General features: G+C 48.1%; 1 protein-coding gene across 1 annotated transcript; it reads right to left on the reverse strand.

The window, feature by feature from the left end:
- LOC146181911 (pancreatic lipase-related protein 2-like) lies at positions 1-13695 on the reverse strand. The gene is made up of 7 exons (XM_084575573.1): positions 13557-13695; positions 11263-11350; positions 9858-10132; positions 8570-8773; positions 6590-6842; positions 800-1006; positions 1-599 (listed from the first exon to the last, which is right to left on the reverse strand). The coding sequence occupies exons 2-7, from the start codon at positions 11294-11296 to the stop codon at positions 190-192; spliced, it is 1383 nt and encodes a 460-aa protein (XP_084431699.1). The 5' UTR covers positions 11297-11350; positions 13557-13695; the 3' UTR covers positions 1-189.
- Between the last annotated feature and the right edge of the window lie 283 nt (positions 13696-13978).

The following is a 13978-nucleotide window of genomic DNA, read 5'->3' on the forward strand; positions in this document are numbered from 1 at the left end:
TACAGGTAAGCCTGACAGCGGCCACTTTTCTGAAGAAGCGGAAACTATGGCAAGCTGTGACAGCTCCCCATGTCACCTCCACGTGCTAGAAGAAGGCAGGAAGTTTGGTAGCTTTCTTTTTATACCGATATTTTATCTGACATCAACTACGCAAGTATGACATTTCGTGTGATCCCCCTACGAATGGATTCAGTTCCGCCCTCGTTGAGCACGTTGACGCTGTTCCTCCCTGAGAGCTTCAAGGAGCTGCCTGCGTTCCTCGGGTGTGGCGTCTTGTAGCAGGATCTGCACCGACCGAGGCAGCGTTTTGAGCAGCATCTCGTCCGGGTTAATCACTCGGGCAATCACAACCTGCGGCTGGACCATGCTTCTCCTGATGACCTTCGGCTCGCACTGCTGCTTGCTCGTCTCGGTGAACTGGTCACCAGTCAGAGGCATGCTGGCCGGGTGGCCCATGCGTCCGCACCTGAGGCCTCCCTCACAGCTGGGCGCGCACTTTCCGGCCCGGAAAGACTCGTAGCTGTCGCACATCCGTGTCGGAAACTCGCAGGTGCGTACCGAGTCGGCGTAGAACTCTGTTGCTTTCGAGTGCGAACAGGCTGCGGAAGGAAACGGGTGTGAGCGTTTTAGAAGAGTGCGTACGCTGCTACAGATGAAGCAATTTACTTAGAAGAACGCGAAAACAGTCAAAAGGAAAGTTGGCTTTCCTTCAGTACGCTTGCTATTTCGTTATGTCCGACTGATTCGTTATAGTGAATCTCTACGCAATGTAGAATACGTAACCGCAGACTGCACGTACAGCTGAAGCGCCAGCATCCAGGCTGTTGTTGGCCGCCATTGGGGTAGAAGTCCACGTGGCCGCAACTGGAGGCCATTCCCAGCCGTCCCTGGACAACATCCGTCCAGCCACTGCCCACACTAGTATGCAGCACATCCACAAACTCGGCATCGTGCTCTCTCAGGTGAACGCCGCGGGACTCGAAGAGGGGGCCCGCCGGATCCAGACCTGCGTATCGATAGGTGACCGGTCGTGCATGTAGACTGCGACGTCTTTCACCAACGATCGGATTGTAGACCGTTTTCCCCATCGTTTCTAAAGTAACCAGCCCTAGCCTCAGAAAAGTAATTATGAACCGCTAAAGTTGTCTGTTGTTTAGTTCTTGTGACTGTCGCATAATCCTACATAATACTTTGCGAAATTTCTGTCGTTTTCCATGTAATTCAGCATGGAATTTGCAGCGTAATGGTCCCGGTCGTCAACATGATCCCTTCACTATCTGTACAGGTAGTTCAACCTTTCTGTCCTGTAGTCCAAGTAGTTTTGACCTATTTGCCATCAATGCTGGCCCTGGATGCTGAAAACTCGAACAAAGCAATTTCAAGGCAAAAGCCTTACACTAAATAAAATGCCGTCGGGAACCATCCGTCGAGGTCGATATGGTCCCAAAAATGGCGTCGCAACAGCCGTTGCCAGGCTTGCAAAACGGCGAGTGCTATAGACGGCATATTCTTCCACCGTGTACGACAAGCACAATACGCCCCTCCTCCCCAAATTCTAGCCTACGGCGTTGTTGTTGTTGTTGCGACTGAAGGAAGAAGGAAAAGAAAATGCAAGGGCCTGCTACTGGCTCCGTAGCTGAGCCACCTACTCTGCCTCGTGCGGACAGAAAGAAGGAAGGAAGGAAGGAAGGAAGGAAGGAAGGAAGGAAGGAAGGAAGGAAGGAAGGAAGGAAGGAAGGAAGGAAGGAAGGAAGGAAGGAAGGAAGGAAGGAAGGAAGGAAGGAAGGAAGGAAGGAAGGAAGGAAGGAAGGAAGGAAGGAAGGAAGGAAGGAAGGAAGGAAGGAAGGAAGGAAGGAAGGAAGGAAGGAAGGAAGGAAGGAAGGAAGGAAGGAAGGAAGGAAGGAAGGAAGGAAGGAAGGAAGGAAGGAAGGAAGGAAGGAAGGAAGGAAGGAAGGAAGGAAGGAAGGAAGGAAGGAAGGAAGGAAGGAAGGAAGGAAGGAAGGAAGGAAGGAAGGAAGGAAGGAAGGAAGGAAGGAAGGAAGGAAGGAAGGAAGGAAGGAAGGAAGGAAGGAAGGAAGGAAGGAAGGAAGGAAGGAAGGAAGGAAGGAAGGAAGGAAGGAAGGAAGGAAGGAAGGAAGGAAGGAAGGAAGGAAGGAAGGAAGGAAGGAAGGAAGGAAGGAAGGAAGGAAGGAAGGAAGGAAGGAAGGAAGGAAGGAAGGAAGGAAGGAAGGAAGGAAGGAAGGAAGGAAGGAAGGAAGGAAGGAAGGAAGGAAGGAAGGAAGGAAGGAAGGAAGGAAGGAAGGAAGGAAGGAAGGAAGGAAGGAAGGAAGGAAGGAAGGAAGGAAGGAAGGAAGGAAGGAAGGAAGGAAGGAAGGAAGGAAGGAAGGAAGGAAGGAAGGAAGGAAGGAAGGAAGGAAGGAATAGGGAGAGAAAGACGCGCATCGCTACAACCGTCGTCCACCACCGAAACGGCAGCGGGTGCAATGACGGCACAACAGATAAAAATGCGGTGGCAGGCTAGCCCCCGCCGCAAGCGGCAGTGACCTACCAGTCCCAGCATGGCCTCCGAGATCACCCCCGCGCGCGGGAGGTGATCTCGGAGGCCATGGTCCCAGCCAGGAGCAGCCACCTCCGGCGTTGTTGTTGTTGTGACTGGAAGAAGATGGAAAAGAAAATTCACGGGCCTGCTACTGGCTCTGTAGCTGAGCCATCTCCGCGGCCTCGTGCGGACAGAAGAGGAAATAGAGAAGAAAGAAAAAGAATAGGGGGAGAAAGACGCGCGTCGCAACAGCCGTCGTCCACCACCGAAACGGTAGCAATGGCATGCCACTTGTTTCTATGGCATAACCAACTGACCTCCATGTAGCACCAGTTTTTCCGACATTCGTGTCAGAACAGTGACGCAACCTTTCTTCACAAACTGTTACCTGTGATGTCATGCGGTTTTTCGTTGTACATAGCATATAGCTGCTAGCCGAGTTGGAGGCTAGCCGAGAAAGTGCTTTGAACCGACGACATATAGACTCACGTTGAGACATTCATGCTTTCGCCTTCACAGCACCTAAGTAGTCTTAAGACACATCCGTATCTTGTTTTCCACTTCCACTTTGTTGGGGAATGTTCAGGAAATGCGGCGAGTTAAAAACAAAACTATTCTTAGTGTTTTATCATGTTTGCATTTTTTTTTTTTTTTTTTGCTGACAGACTGCTAATTTTCGGTTTTTTTTTTTTACTCGCCACAATATCAAGTATTCGTAGGAAAAAGTCAGAATTGAAGTTTGCCTCTATAGTCTGTCGAATGTGAGCAAAGTCTCGCTTGCTTCTGGAAGTCGTAGTACCAATTCGCTCAGCTACGCGATTTGGGGCGTTTAAGAAGGTCAACTGATATTATATCTGACACTGCGAGCGAGATCTGAACCCTTAAACTCACATGTAATGCATCAGATTTGGAAGTGCATAAGTACGAACAAAAGCAGTGTCAGCGCGTTATTTACGACTACCTTTCTGTGATATCTAAATGAAGCTGAACAAGACGCTCCGCAACTGTATGCTCAAAAAGGAAAAAAAAAAAAAAAAGTTGCGAAAGCAACAATTAAAAGCTCGCGGCTTTAGCATTCACGTTACTGTCTCTAGCGTCCTTTGACATTGCAGCGTGAGCCACTTAACCTTGCCAACTAGACAAGCCTTTAGCAAATACACAGGAAGTCGGGAAAGCAAACGAAACTGATAAGAATAGTGTAAACATATGTGGCATCACGCCCAGCTCCTTAGACATACACATATACAGTTATCTTATCTCAGAAATAACGACGTTTTCTCTCTTATTTGAGCAACCAGGTACAGAAGGCACGTGTGCCCGTGTCAGTTGTTTTCTCTTTGCCTAATCGTTTGGGGCTACATTTCTCTATAGGATCTGCGCGCCTTCACTGCCTCCAAGTAATAAAATTGCACCTGGAAGTATCGCTGTGTTATTTGAGCTGTTCAAGCCTTCTATATTGTATTCTGACACTCTCATCGCTCCATGAACGGTACTACCTGGACAGGACTGATTTCTTGTTGAAAGTAGAGAGTTACAGTGAAAGCTCTGATCTGATTAGCAGTAGTCTGATACATTCCTAAGAGAATCAGAAATGAGGCCAATGTCACCAAGCCTTATGAATCCAATTCATTGTTCAAAGCGTCACTGAAATGTTAGAGAAACCTTCGAAACCGGGCAACGCGCAACGACCGTCTCACACTGCACGCATTCTAATAGAGTAAGAGTGCCGTTCTAGTTTCATAAAACGGAATTATCTGTTAAATTTGTTAATATTCGTACGTTCCGAATATCGAGGTGAATAATTCGGTATTCGATTTGGCCTTCGATCAGAATACCAGTATGCGGAAATATTGAGTTTGTATACCATTTTGAAGTTCGACAATTTAGGAATACAAACTGTTGGGTGTAGCATTCGGTGGTCTTATATCTCACCGCTCTCGATGTCGGCACTCGTCAGGCACAGGGCGCGGTGGCCGCCTTTGCAAACTCTGCTTTCGACGGCTGGACGATTCGGCACTTCGCTGAATTAACAACGCACGTTATAGGACAAAGCCCACTAATTGCGAAAGCGAACTTGCCGCGGCGGAAACTGCGCTGCGCCCTGCAGAAGGCTCGAAAGACGCAGAGGGTGAAAAGCTAGACGACGGCAACGGCGATGCTTCTTCGCCCGCATGAGCTGTACGCGCTACTTCGTAAAACGCAAGAATACAGAACTACCCCCACGACACAGGCGGCCGCTGCCAGTCAGCTTTGATTATCATGGTTGCAGTCTCGCTGGATACCCACTTTGAAGCAAGCGAAAGCTTTATTTTTCATTCTTCGACGGTTTAACGTCACTTATTTCGGGCATACCTTTATTTCAGCGCTGCCGCTTACCGCGGCCGTCTACCGCTACCGCGCACCGTCAACACAGTATGCGCTGATTGGTCCCCGCGTGCGGCGTCCGCCGAAATTTGACAGGAACGTGGCGCCATCTGTCGCCATCGGGGTGATCTGCGCATGCGTACTGACGCTCGCGAGGTAGCGGTAGGCGGTAGCGGTAAGCGGTAGCGCTAAACTATAACGAGCAAACAGGCACCGCGAAGAGTTTTAACGCGGGCATTCACGGTCTTAGATGAGAGAAGAACCACACTTTATTCAGCTCGCGATCTTGGCGCAGGGGCACGGCTCAACCATGTATCTCTGCTATCTTTCGAGCATTTGGACTGAAGCGCGCGCCTCGGAAGAATAACCGTTTGAACCTGCCCTTCATAAATCTGGTGCGCCCCCACCCCCTCCCGCCTTCGCGTATAAGAATGTCTGAAGCTGCAAAAGGGCGTGCGCGCATCTTCCCGCGCCTCGTGTCTGCCCACGCCGAGAACGCGCCTTCGTTCCGAGTAGCGCTACAAGCAACGTTACGAGGTCGGTGTGCACAAGAGAATACTGCCAACCTCATCTTTCAGCATATGCTAAATAGTGGTAGCACAAAACTTTTATTAAGGAAAACAGTTTAGTTTTTAGGGTCCTGGTTGCTCGCGTATTCAGTACGGGACTTCGTTGGCTGAAGCCGCTGCCCGAGCTCTCGCAACCAAGGACCTTTGTGCCACGAGGTCGGAACTGGACAGGACATCCTCCCAATCCGCCCACGTTGCGTTTTATTTACGAAGTACGGGTTCGTTTTCTTGGAAAGCCCATACCATAGAGTAAAGGTTTTCATTGTGACCGAAAACGTGCATTAAGCGGGAAAAGAATCAGGGCTAGCTAATTGAGTATGCTTATCAATTGCCTTTTTTTTTTACTTACACATTTAACTTCAATTCACTTCACTTTGCAATTCACTTCGATTCGAAGTTATTCGTTTCCCTTCAAACCTATTCTAGCAAATTAACTATTCGCCCCGAATTCGCTTTGAACTAAATGTGCATTACTCGCACAGGCCTATTATATATCTGGCAATCAAATCGACGTAAGAGCGTTTGTCACGGAAACATCATTTTTAACTCGAAAAAAAAAAGGAAATACCGGTATGAACCATAAATATATGAGCATGGGATTCAGCATGTTTCTAGCAATTGCGATAACTTGAATAACCCGATAGCGGCTCGCCCTTTTGATCCACTCCCGTCACACAAATCAAGCAAGTTCCGAGTTGCTATAGTGAGTGCTGGGCTGCTTCTCCTTCTGAGCCTCACAGAATACTATAACTGCTCTTCGTGATCCGCATCATCTACATGTTGAACAACCACCCTTCGCTAAATTCCAGCCGCGGTTCACCTAGCTACCGTACAGTCCGTACCTGACATTCGACAAAGTTTTCTTTGTCTTCCTCGCTCCTTGCGAACTCCGTATATCTCACATTTAAGAAAAGTTCAAAAGCGTTAATTCATCCGTAAACGTAGTGTGCCAATTGGTGTTCAACGTTCAGCGTTCTTTGGGATTAGGCTTCCGTGGATATTGTCGCTTACTAATCATGCAAAGACCACTAACGAAGAGTGAGTTCAAGTCTGAACGGTACCCAGGACAGATTGTTAAGAACACTAAATACTACCCTCGATCGCAACGCTATCTCACCGGTGATCCTGGCCACCAGCTTTCCTGTGAGAGTCTTGACGTCCTGACCGAAGAAGCCGCCCGTCTGAGCCCCCAGGCTGTGGCCGATGTAGTGGACGTGTTCGGGGCCGATCACGCCGGCATCCGTCAGCGTCTTCACAAGGAAGGCCAGCGACCTCGCCACGATGCGTGTGTTCGCCGCAGCCGTGCTGTAGCCCAGGATCGAGCTACACCCCTTGCTCCAGTCCACGAGCACCACGGAAGCGGAGCTCTCCTGCGGCGTCAACGAGGGCTCGTTTGGTCTGCGCTAGGGCGCCTAATCTTTGGCACAAGCCGCAACGAACATCAACGCGCGAAAGTTACAGTCACAGTGAGATGAATATGGGTAGTGCGTAGGGCTTAGAATGGACAAAAGTGTTTGACGCAAAGAGGACAATACAAATTTTATGTAGAAAAAACTATGGCCCATGCTTCCATGCAGCCCGCAGAAAAAGTACAAAGCACAGGAGTTGCGCTGGGGACAAAAAGCACTATGTAAAAGATGGCCATGATGAGCACAAAGCCCCTGAACGTGCAATAACGTGCCAATGCACAAAATGTTCTATAGTGCAAGTGTTAGGACGTTACAGTACGGCATGGCATGGTATGGGGCGTAGTATGGTATGGTATGGTATGGGGGGGGGGGGGGGGTATGGTATGGTGCGGTACGGTACGGTGTGGTATGCTATGTTATAGGTTTTACTGCGTGTAATGAAATATTGTATGAAATGGTATGGCACGCAAGTGTTTTCGACGGCGAGATCAAGCACAGATACCATACAGAGTGCGAGGAGTTATTCTGAGGAAAACCTTCAGAGCATCAGTGTGTCCGGGCAAAAGGTGCCCGCCACAAGAACCCAAATGTCCTTGCGACCACGTGACTTATTCAGGGAATCGCATGCCGGCAAGAAGACATCGTCCCTATATTCCGGTCAGCTTACGAAACATATGAATAGCAATACTATACAACAGGATCAGCAATGCGAAAGGTTTTCTTTTTCAGCGTCCTTAATTAGGAGCGCGCACTGTGGTGATTCCGGGTGCGGGCGTTTTTCGTGTACACCGCGCCGCTAAGATGCTCCTGCTTTGTAGGCTGCTGTACAGCGGCGTCTCCTACGCGTGCTCTGTTACTGATAACCGCGATGTTATCTTGAATGCGGTGATATAGTGTCGCTACAGAGCCGAAAGGAATGCACACACACACACACACACACACACACACACACACACACACACACACACACACACACACACACACACACACACACACACACACACACACACACACACACACACACATATATATATATATATATATATATATATATATATATTCACGGTAACGGTAATTTGCACGTGCAGATATGCTCATGTCGCAAGCGAAACAATATAGACATTAGTTTAGCGCTGCCGCTTACAGCGGCCGTCTACCGCAACCGCGCACCGTAAGCAGAGCACGCGCTTATTGGTCACCGCGTGCGGCGTCCGCCGAAATTTGACAGGAACGTGGCGCCATCTGTCGCCATCAGGGTGATCTGCGCATGCGTACTGACGCTCGCGCGGTAGCGGTAGGCGGTAGCGGTAAGCGGTAGCGCTAAACTATAAGTTTTGAACGAGGACACTCAAGGTTCTTAAGAGGGAACATGACAGCATTCGAATTTTTAGCACCATTTCATTTATGTTTGAGCCTCTTACGCCGCTGCGTTCGTCAGCACTTTAGCCGACAACCATCAGTGGTTGAGGTAGGACCACAAATGGATGGCCCATGGGGTTACTTTTGAACTTGACGCCTGTGGGTGATGATCTGCGATTGGCTCTTCGTGGTCACTTGACATTTATGACGTCACCACTCTTTTGACCAATAAGAGAATTTTGTCTTCCACGGTGTTTCGTTGCAACGAGAACCCTAATGCAGTTGCACTGATCTGAATAGATCTCACACCACAAGACTAATTAACTTACCCGGTCGAGTATCTCGTCCTTCATGTCTTGCATCCATGATGTCTGGGCGCTGCTCAGGAAGCCATGCACGATGAGGTACAACTTCTGCTTTGGTTCCAGCAGTGTTCCCAGCTTCTCGAAGCCAGCCTTGCCTAAGTTTGTTGTGTAAAGCAGCCTGTCAGGGGTCTTGGCCTTGTTCGAGTAGAGTAGGAATTTGGGCTTCACCTAAGCGAGATGATTGGCGAGAGTAGGCTTCAGATCTCAGCGTCGATTTGTAAGTTGCACTGAAACAATGGAATTGTTCGCATTGGAACTGTTTGCGAAGTTCGGACAGTCGCGAACTAGCAAGCGCTTACTTTGAGGGCATCGAACTATCCGTTTCCTCTTGTCCCTCCTGGCATCAGTTTTAAGCAGGACTAATTTTAAATTGTCCCTTCAACACACCCAACCGACCGTTAAATCCCCTGACACTCATGACAAAGGTCCAATCGACCACAAGTGACAGCTCTGTGTTCAGCGTGTAAGCTTTCCTCTGTGCGAGTTAAGCGGATCTCTGTGTGAGATAATGTTTTCTGTTTGAGGTGTATTTCTTATTTTCTGCGTGAGATGCCATTGCCCCCTTGCTACGGCTGTGGATGGTCTATGCGACTCCGCACTCGTAACCTCAGTTTGCTCCTGCGTGTAATTTGTAAATGCCTCTTTCGTCTTCAACTCTCTTCCTGCCTTGCCTTCCGCGCCGAATCATTGGGGCCTTTCTGGTGGTCATCGCGACCACCAAGAGAGACAAAGAGAACCAGTCTCAGAATGAACCAAATCTGAAAGTTACTCTCTGTTTGGAAATTAATGCTGGCAAGTGCCCAAAAAGAAGTGTCATGCAGAAAAAGAAAAAAGAGTTCAGATACGTAAAAATATAAGCATAACACCCGACCGCACGAAAAGCACATTACTTCATCTGCTGACCTCGAATACAAACACATTTACAGAAGACATATTATATCAGTATGTATTGAGGTCATTCTACGAAATGGAAGAGTGGTCGATGTAGCAGGAAGGCATATGGTAAACTCTGAATACCCAGCCAATTCCGCCATTTCTATAAGTAACATATTCCGTTTCACAAGCTTCTTGAAGCACTACGAAAGGTAAGAGATTTTGTGGCCTGACAGGATGGGCCGTACTACAAAATTGTCTGTACAGCACAATCGTGCATGCGCGCCATGCTGACAGGCCCAAATCGCCCTTACCTTTCGTAGCGCTTCGAGAAGCCGGTGAAACTAAGTATAGATTCTGGCCACAAGCCCTCACGTACCTTTTCCGGACTCTGCGGCACGAAGTGGGATAGATTGCCGGACACATCAAAGAAACCGGGCAGCTCCGGAAATGACATAGCCTGCGGTGCATGGTATCCGTAGTAGAACGGGAGCCTTTCGTTGTGTTGCTTCACTGAGAGGGCGATATCTCCGAGATCGTCCTTGGTCAGCTCGGAGTACATGTACCTGTCGTCCACCAGGTTCGACTCGACGCTCATATGCAGCTGCCGACTTCGACCGGTGACACCTTCTTGCTCCTCTGGCGTGTACGCCCCTGAAAAAGGAAGATCGACCCATCGGTATTCTTCGAACGTTAGAGATGCCGCTGATGTAAGTTCCGCCGAGCCGCTAATGGAGAGTTTTAGCTTACCGTGATCCGCGATCCGCTACCGTGATCCGCCACCGCGCGTTCTACTGCGCATGCCCAGATCCCCCTTGACGCCGATAGATGGCGCTACATACTGAATGTCGGCACACAGACCTACCGCGTCGGGACCAATCAGCTTGAACGCCCCGCCCACGCGCGGTAGAGAGTCATGGTGGCGGATCGCAGATCACGGAAAGCTAAATCTCTTTAATCTTCGGTAGCTCTCAAATCCGCCGAATTTTTATTGGCTCAACATGGATGTAATCGAGTATTTTAGGTTTAGGCAAACATACATTTGTGGACAGCTAAGTTTTGGTTTATGTTTTCGTCAAATACCTAATGCATAATTTCCGGAATGCTTTAACCATTCAGACGCTAATTACCTCTTGCTATAGAAAAAAGAACTGGATATTTACGGGTGCCTAAAGAGGGTCTCTTGTTTCTAAAAAATAACGTGAACTCCCCCCAAATTTCAGAAAATCCTACACGAAGCATACCTCCACATTTCCAGAATTCCAGCATTTATTTTAACGTATATCGTTAGAATTTATTTTCTTTGCCATCCGAAACTATCTGCCGATAAAAATAAGCTTCAGTCTCAGATAGTAAAGCATCCCACAGTATTATAGGAGAATGAAGTTATAGCACTAGAATGTAGTACGTGATACAGAGCCTATGTGAGACCTGTACTTGAATTTGGTTGCATGCTCTTCTCTGCTAGCGCGAACTACGAGATTAGATACCCTAATCTTACCAGAAAGACGTGCGCTGTGCCTTTGCCTACACGTATCACCTCAGCCTATTCATAGCCATACCAATGAAAACCTTTCAGCACAATAAATACCTTGACCACGTGTAATCATGTGAATTAAGCTATCGCGTACACACATAGGTTTACCCGTAGAAACCAGAAGCAACGTTTTTGTTCACTCAGTACTTCAACCAGCTGGGTGTTTAAATTCTATGCTCTCAGCTAGACGTCGTGTACGCAAAATAACAAAGCTTTTTTATTACTTCAAAGCACGCTAGCAACTCACCAGACATCGCCATTAGTAGAGGCAGAAAATTCATGGTTGTATCTCGGCGCTTTCGGCGAGTCTACCAGAAGTGTAGAAGCCGGGTGGCCTGCAAGACATGTGTGAGTATACGTTTAGACGTCACGAGAAAAGCTAGCGCAATAAAAGCTTCCACACTACTCATTGCCTTTGAAGCAAATTGCTAGTGTCACCGCAAACGGCAGGCAAGCAAGCAGTACGCCGACGTTAAGATTGGACAGGTCAAGGATCTTTTTCACGAACATAAATATAAAAACGGTCTAACCTTCAGAAGAGCAGCAGAGGTTTGCTTCTGAACCTCCTGCATGCTGCTCCCGCAAAGAGTAATTAATAATGCCATAGGAAACCAGTAGGCTGCTTTCTAAATAAATGCGATGACAATGCAAAACACTGTAACACATAACTTTGTTAACATATGGTATTAAAAGTCGAAACTTCTGATTGGCACAAACGTTTTGATTCTAAGGTTCTTTCTCAGAAAACGTTCGAACTTTCTGGGTACGAACATCTATTTGGTCTGCTCCCGCAACGTTCCCACAAGTCAATATACCAAGGCCTCCGGACCCTGCGGCACCAGATGGAACAGCCTCCAGAGCGTGCATTTTGCAGTCCGCGTTTCACTTATGGCTATGTTGCTTTCACTCAGCAGGAAAAGAGGTGCTTTTTTGTTACGGCATATACGCTCACGCAGAGAAAGGTCTTCATACATGTATCATAATATAAATCATTGAGTTTTTGCCACTCCCTCAGCGGTAAAAGAACAGACTTGTAAAGGTAGGTTGTCGCTTAAAATCGGGAAAAGGTCACAGTGTATTAATGTCTGAAATGGCTCCGCAGAGCGGCGCTTAAGTAATAACTAAGGGAGAGCATTCATACCAGTACATTTATGTGAACCGTTGCATCTGTGTTGCCGTCAGTAATTCAAATAGCGGAAAAATACCCAGTTTTCACCATCACTACGTACAGATGTATTATAAAGAGCGGAAGCCCCTTACCCCTACAAATTGAATTTTCGTCAGTCGCAAGTGAAAAATATTTTGCATAGAAACATACGTGGCACCCCAGCCTTCTGAAGAAGCGAGCGCACGTGCGGTATACCATTTAGGATGCGCGTGCACCACCAAAAGTCATGTAATGAAACAACACTTTTCATTCGACTCTAATCTATTGTTATCGCCCCTTACGCCTCAACCAGTGGCGGAGGAGAAATTCGCGGGATAATTATGTTCCACCTAAAGGATGTGACGTGAGAGCGGCCTTTGGTCCTCTCTTTCGTGCGCATTACCGTACAGTCGTAAGACTCCACTGTAGGTGAAGGACCACACAACATGCACAAAAATTCCCCCTGTTGACAAGCGATATAAGTCGGCCTTGCGTGGCCTAGTAGGCAGCCTCTGTGCGATTCTCAACCGAACGTTCATGGGTTCAATTTAAAGAGTTAAATCATTTCAGACATGCGGTAACTTTGAATTTGCGTAACGAGTTATGCTTATGCGCTGTTATTCCACGCGTGAAGTCGCATTTACCGTGAGCGTTGTGGGGTGTCTGAAATACCTGCGCGATATCGAGTTGCTGGGATATCATGACTCTGCACCAATACAAGTTTTTCCTTACGCCAACGGCTATGGCGCCGCCACCGAAGACGATAACACTGACGGTGGATACTCATGACCAAAACCAACCATGGCGGGCTTAATTCCTTCGATGGGTGAGAAACACAAAAGGTGCTTGTCATTGCGCGTTAAGATCCTCAGGTGGTCGCAATTACTCCATAGTCCCCTACTATGGCACCTCTTTCTCTCTTTCCGCTTTCACTCTCACCTTCCTCCACTTCCCTTGCGGCGCGGTCATGGTGTCCTAGGAGAAAGTGAAGCAGTTACTGCGTGCTTTCCTAAGAACTATTTCCCAATTGCCCGATTTTACCCTCGCACGTTGCCGGTTGACATGGTCACCAGGTATTGTGACGTCACGATACCGTATGGCGTGGCCGAGTTCGCACGCACTCGTGCTCAACTGCGGAGACGGGATGGTGCGAACTGAATCCATCACGTTGTATTGGGCAAGCTGGAAGTAGTTCATATTGAGGACCAGCGCAAAAGAGACGGAGGGCCAAGGAATTGGAACACGACACAGTGCCCATGTAGTCTTCTCTTTCATCCGTCCTTTGCCTCTTTTGCGCTGGTCTTCAGTATGAACTTAAAAGCACCCATTAAACCCTTAAAAACGGAGCTTAAGTGTCCCGCCAGCTTTTTTTCCATATATATTGCTCCACTTACCCAAACTGCTCCACTTACTCGATGGCCTTTCCTACGCCCAGCAGAACGGATCGGTCAAAGAAATATGTCCCTCGGTTCCTCGCAGATATGGTCTCAACACCTGCCGAGAGCCTCATGTGAGAAAAGAACCCCTGCAAAGAGCACGTATATAGCCATTTTAGTCCGTATATTCGGGCGTCGTGGAATCCGAGTTGCAGAGAGTGTCATCGAAGCGGAGGAGGAGGGTTATCAAGACAACTAAAAAAAAAAGGTATAGGCCTAATCTGCCGGCAGATAGAAAGGCTTCTCGACCGCGTCTAAGTAGCTGAACAGCCCATCCACTCGAAAGACGCTCTCTTGTGACGAAACTCTCGACGTAAGCAAATAGAGCGGGCATGCTTTGCAGTGCACCATTCCAGACGAAGAGTCTATGTTTAGTGTAC

The sequence above is a fragment of the Amblyomma maculatum genome, chromosome 8 (assembly GCF_055883805.1).
Source record: "Amblyomma maculatum isolate TAMU_Amacu chromosome 8, ASM5588380v1, whole genome shotgun sequence".
Taxonomy (NCBI): Eukaryota; Metazoa; Arthropoda; class Arachnida; order Ixodida; family Ixodidae; genus Amblyomma; species Amblyomma maculatum.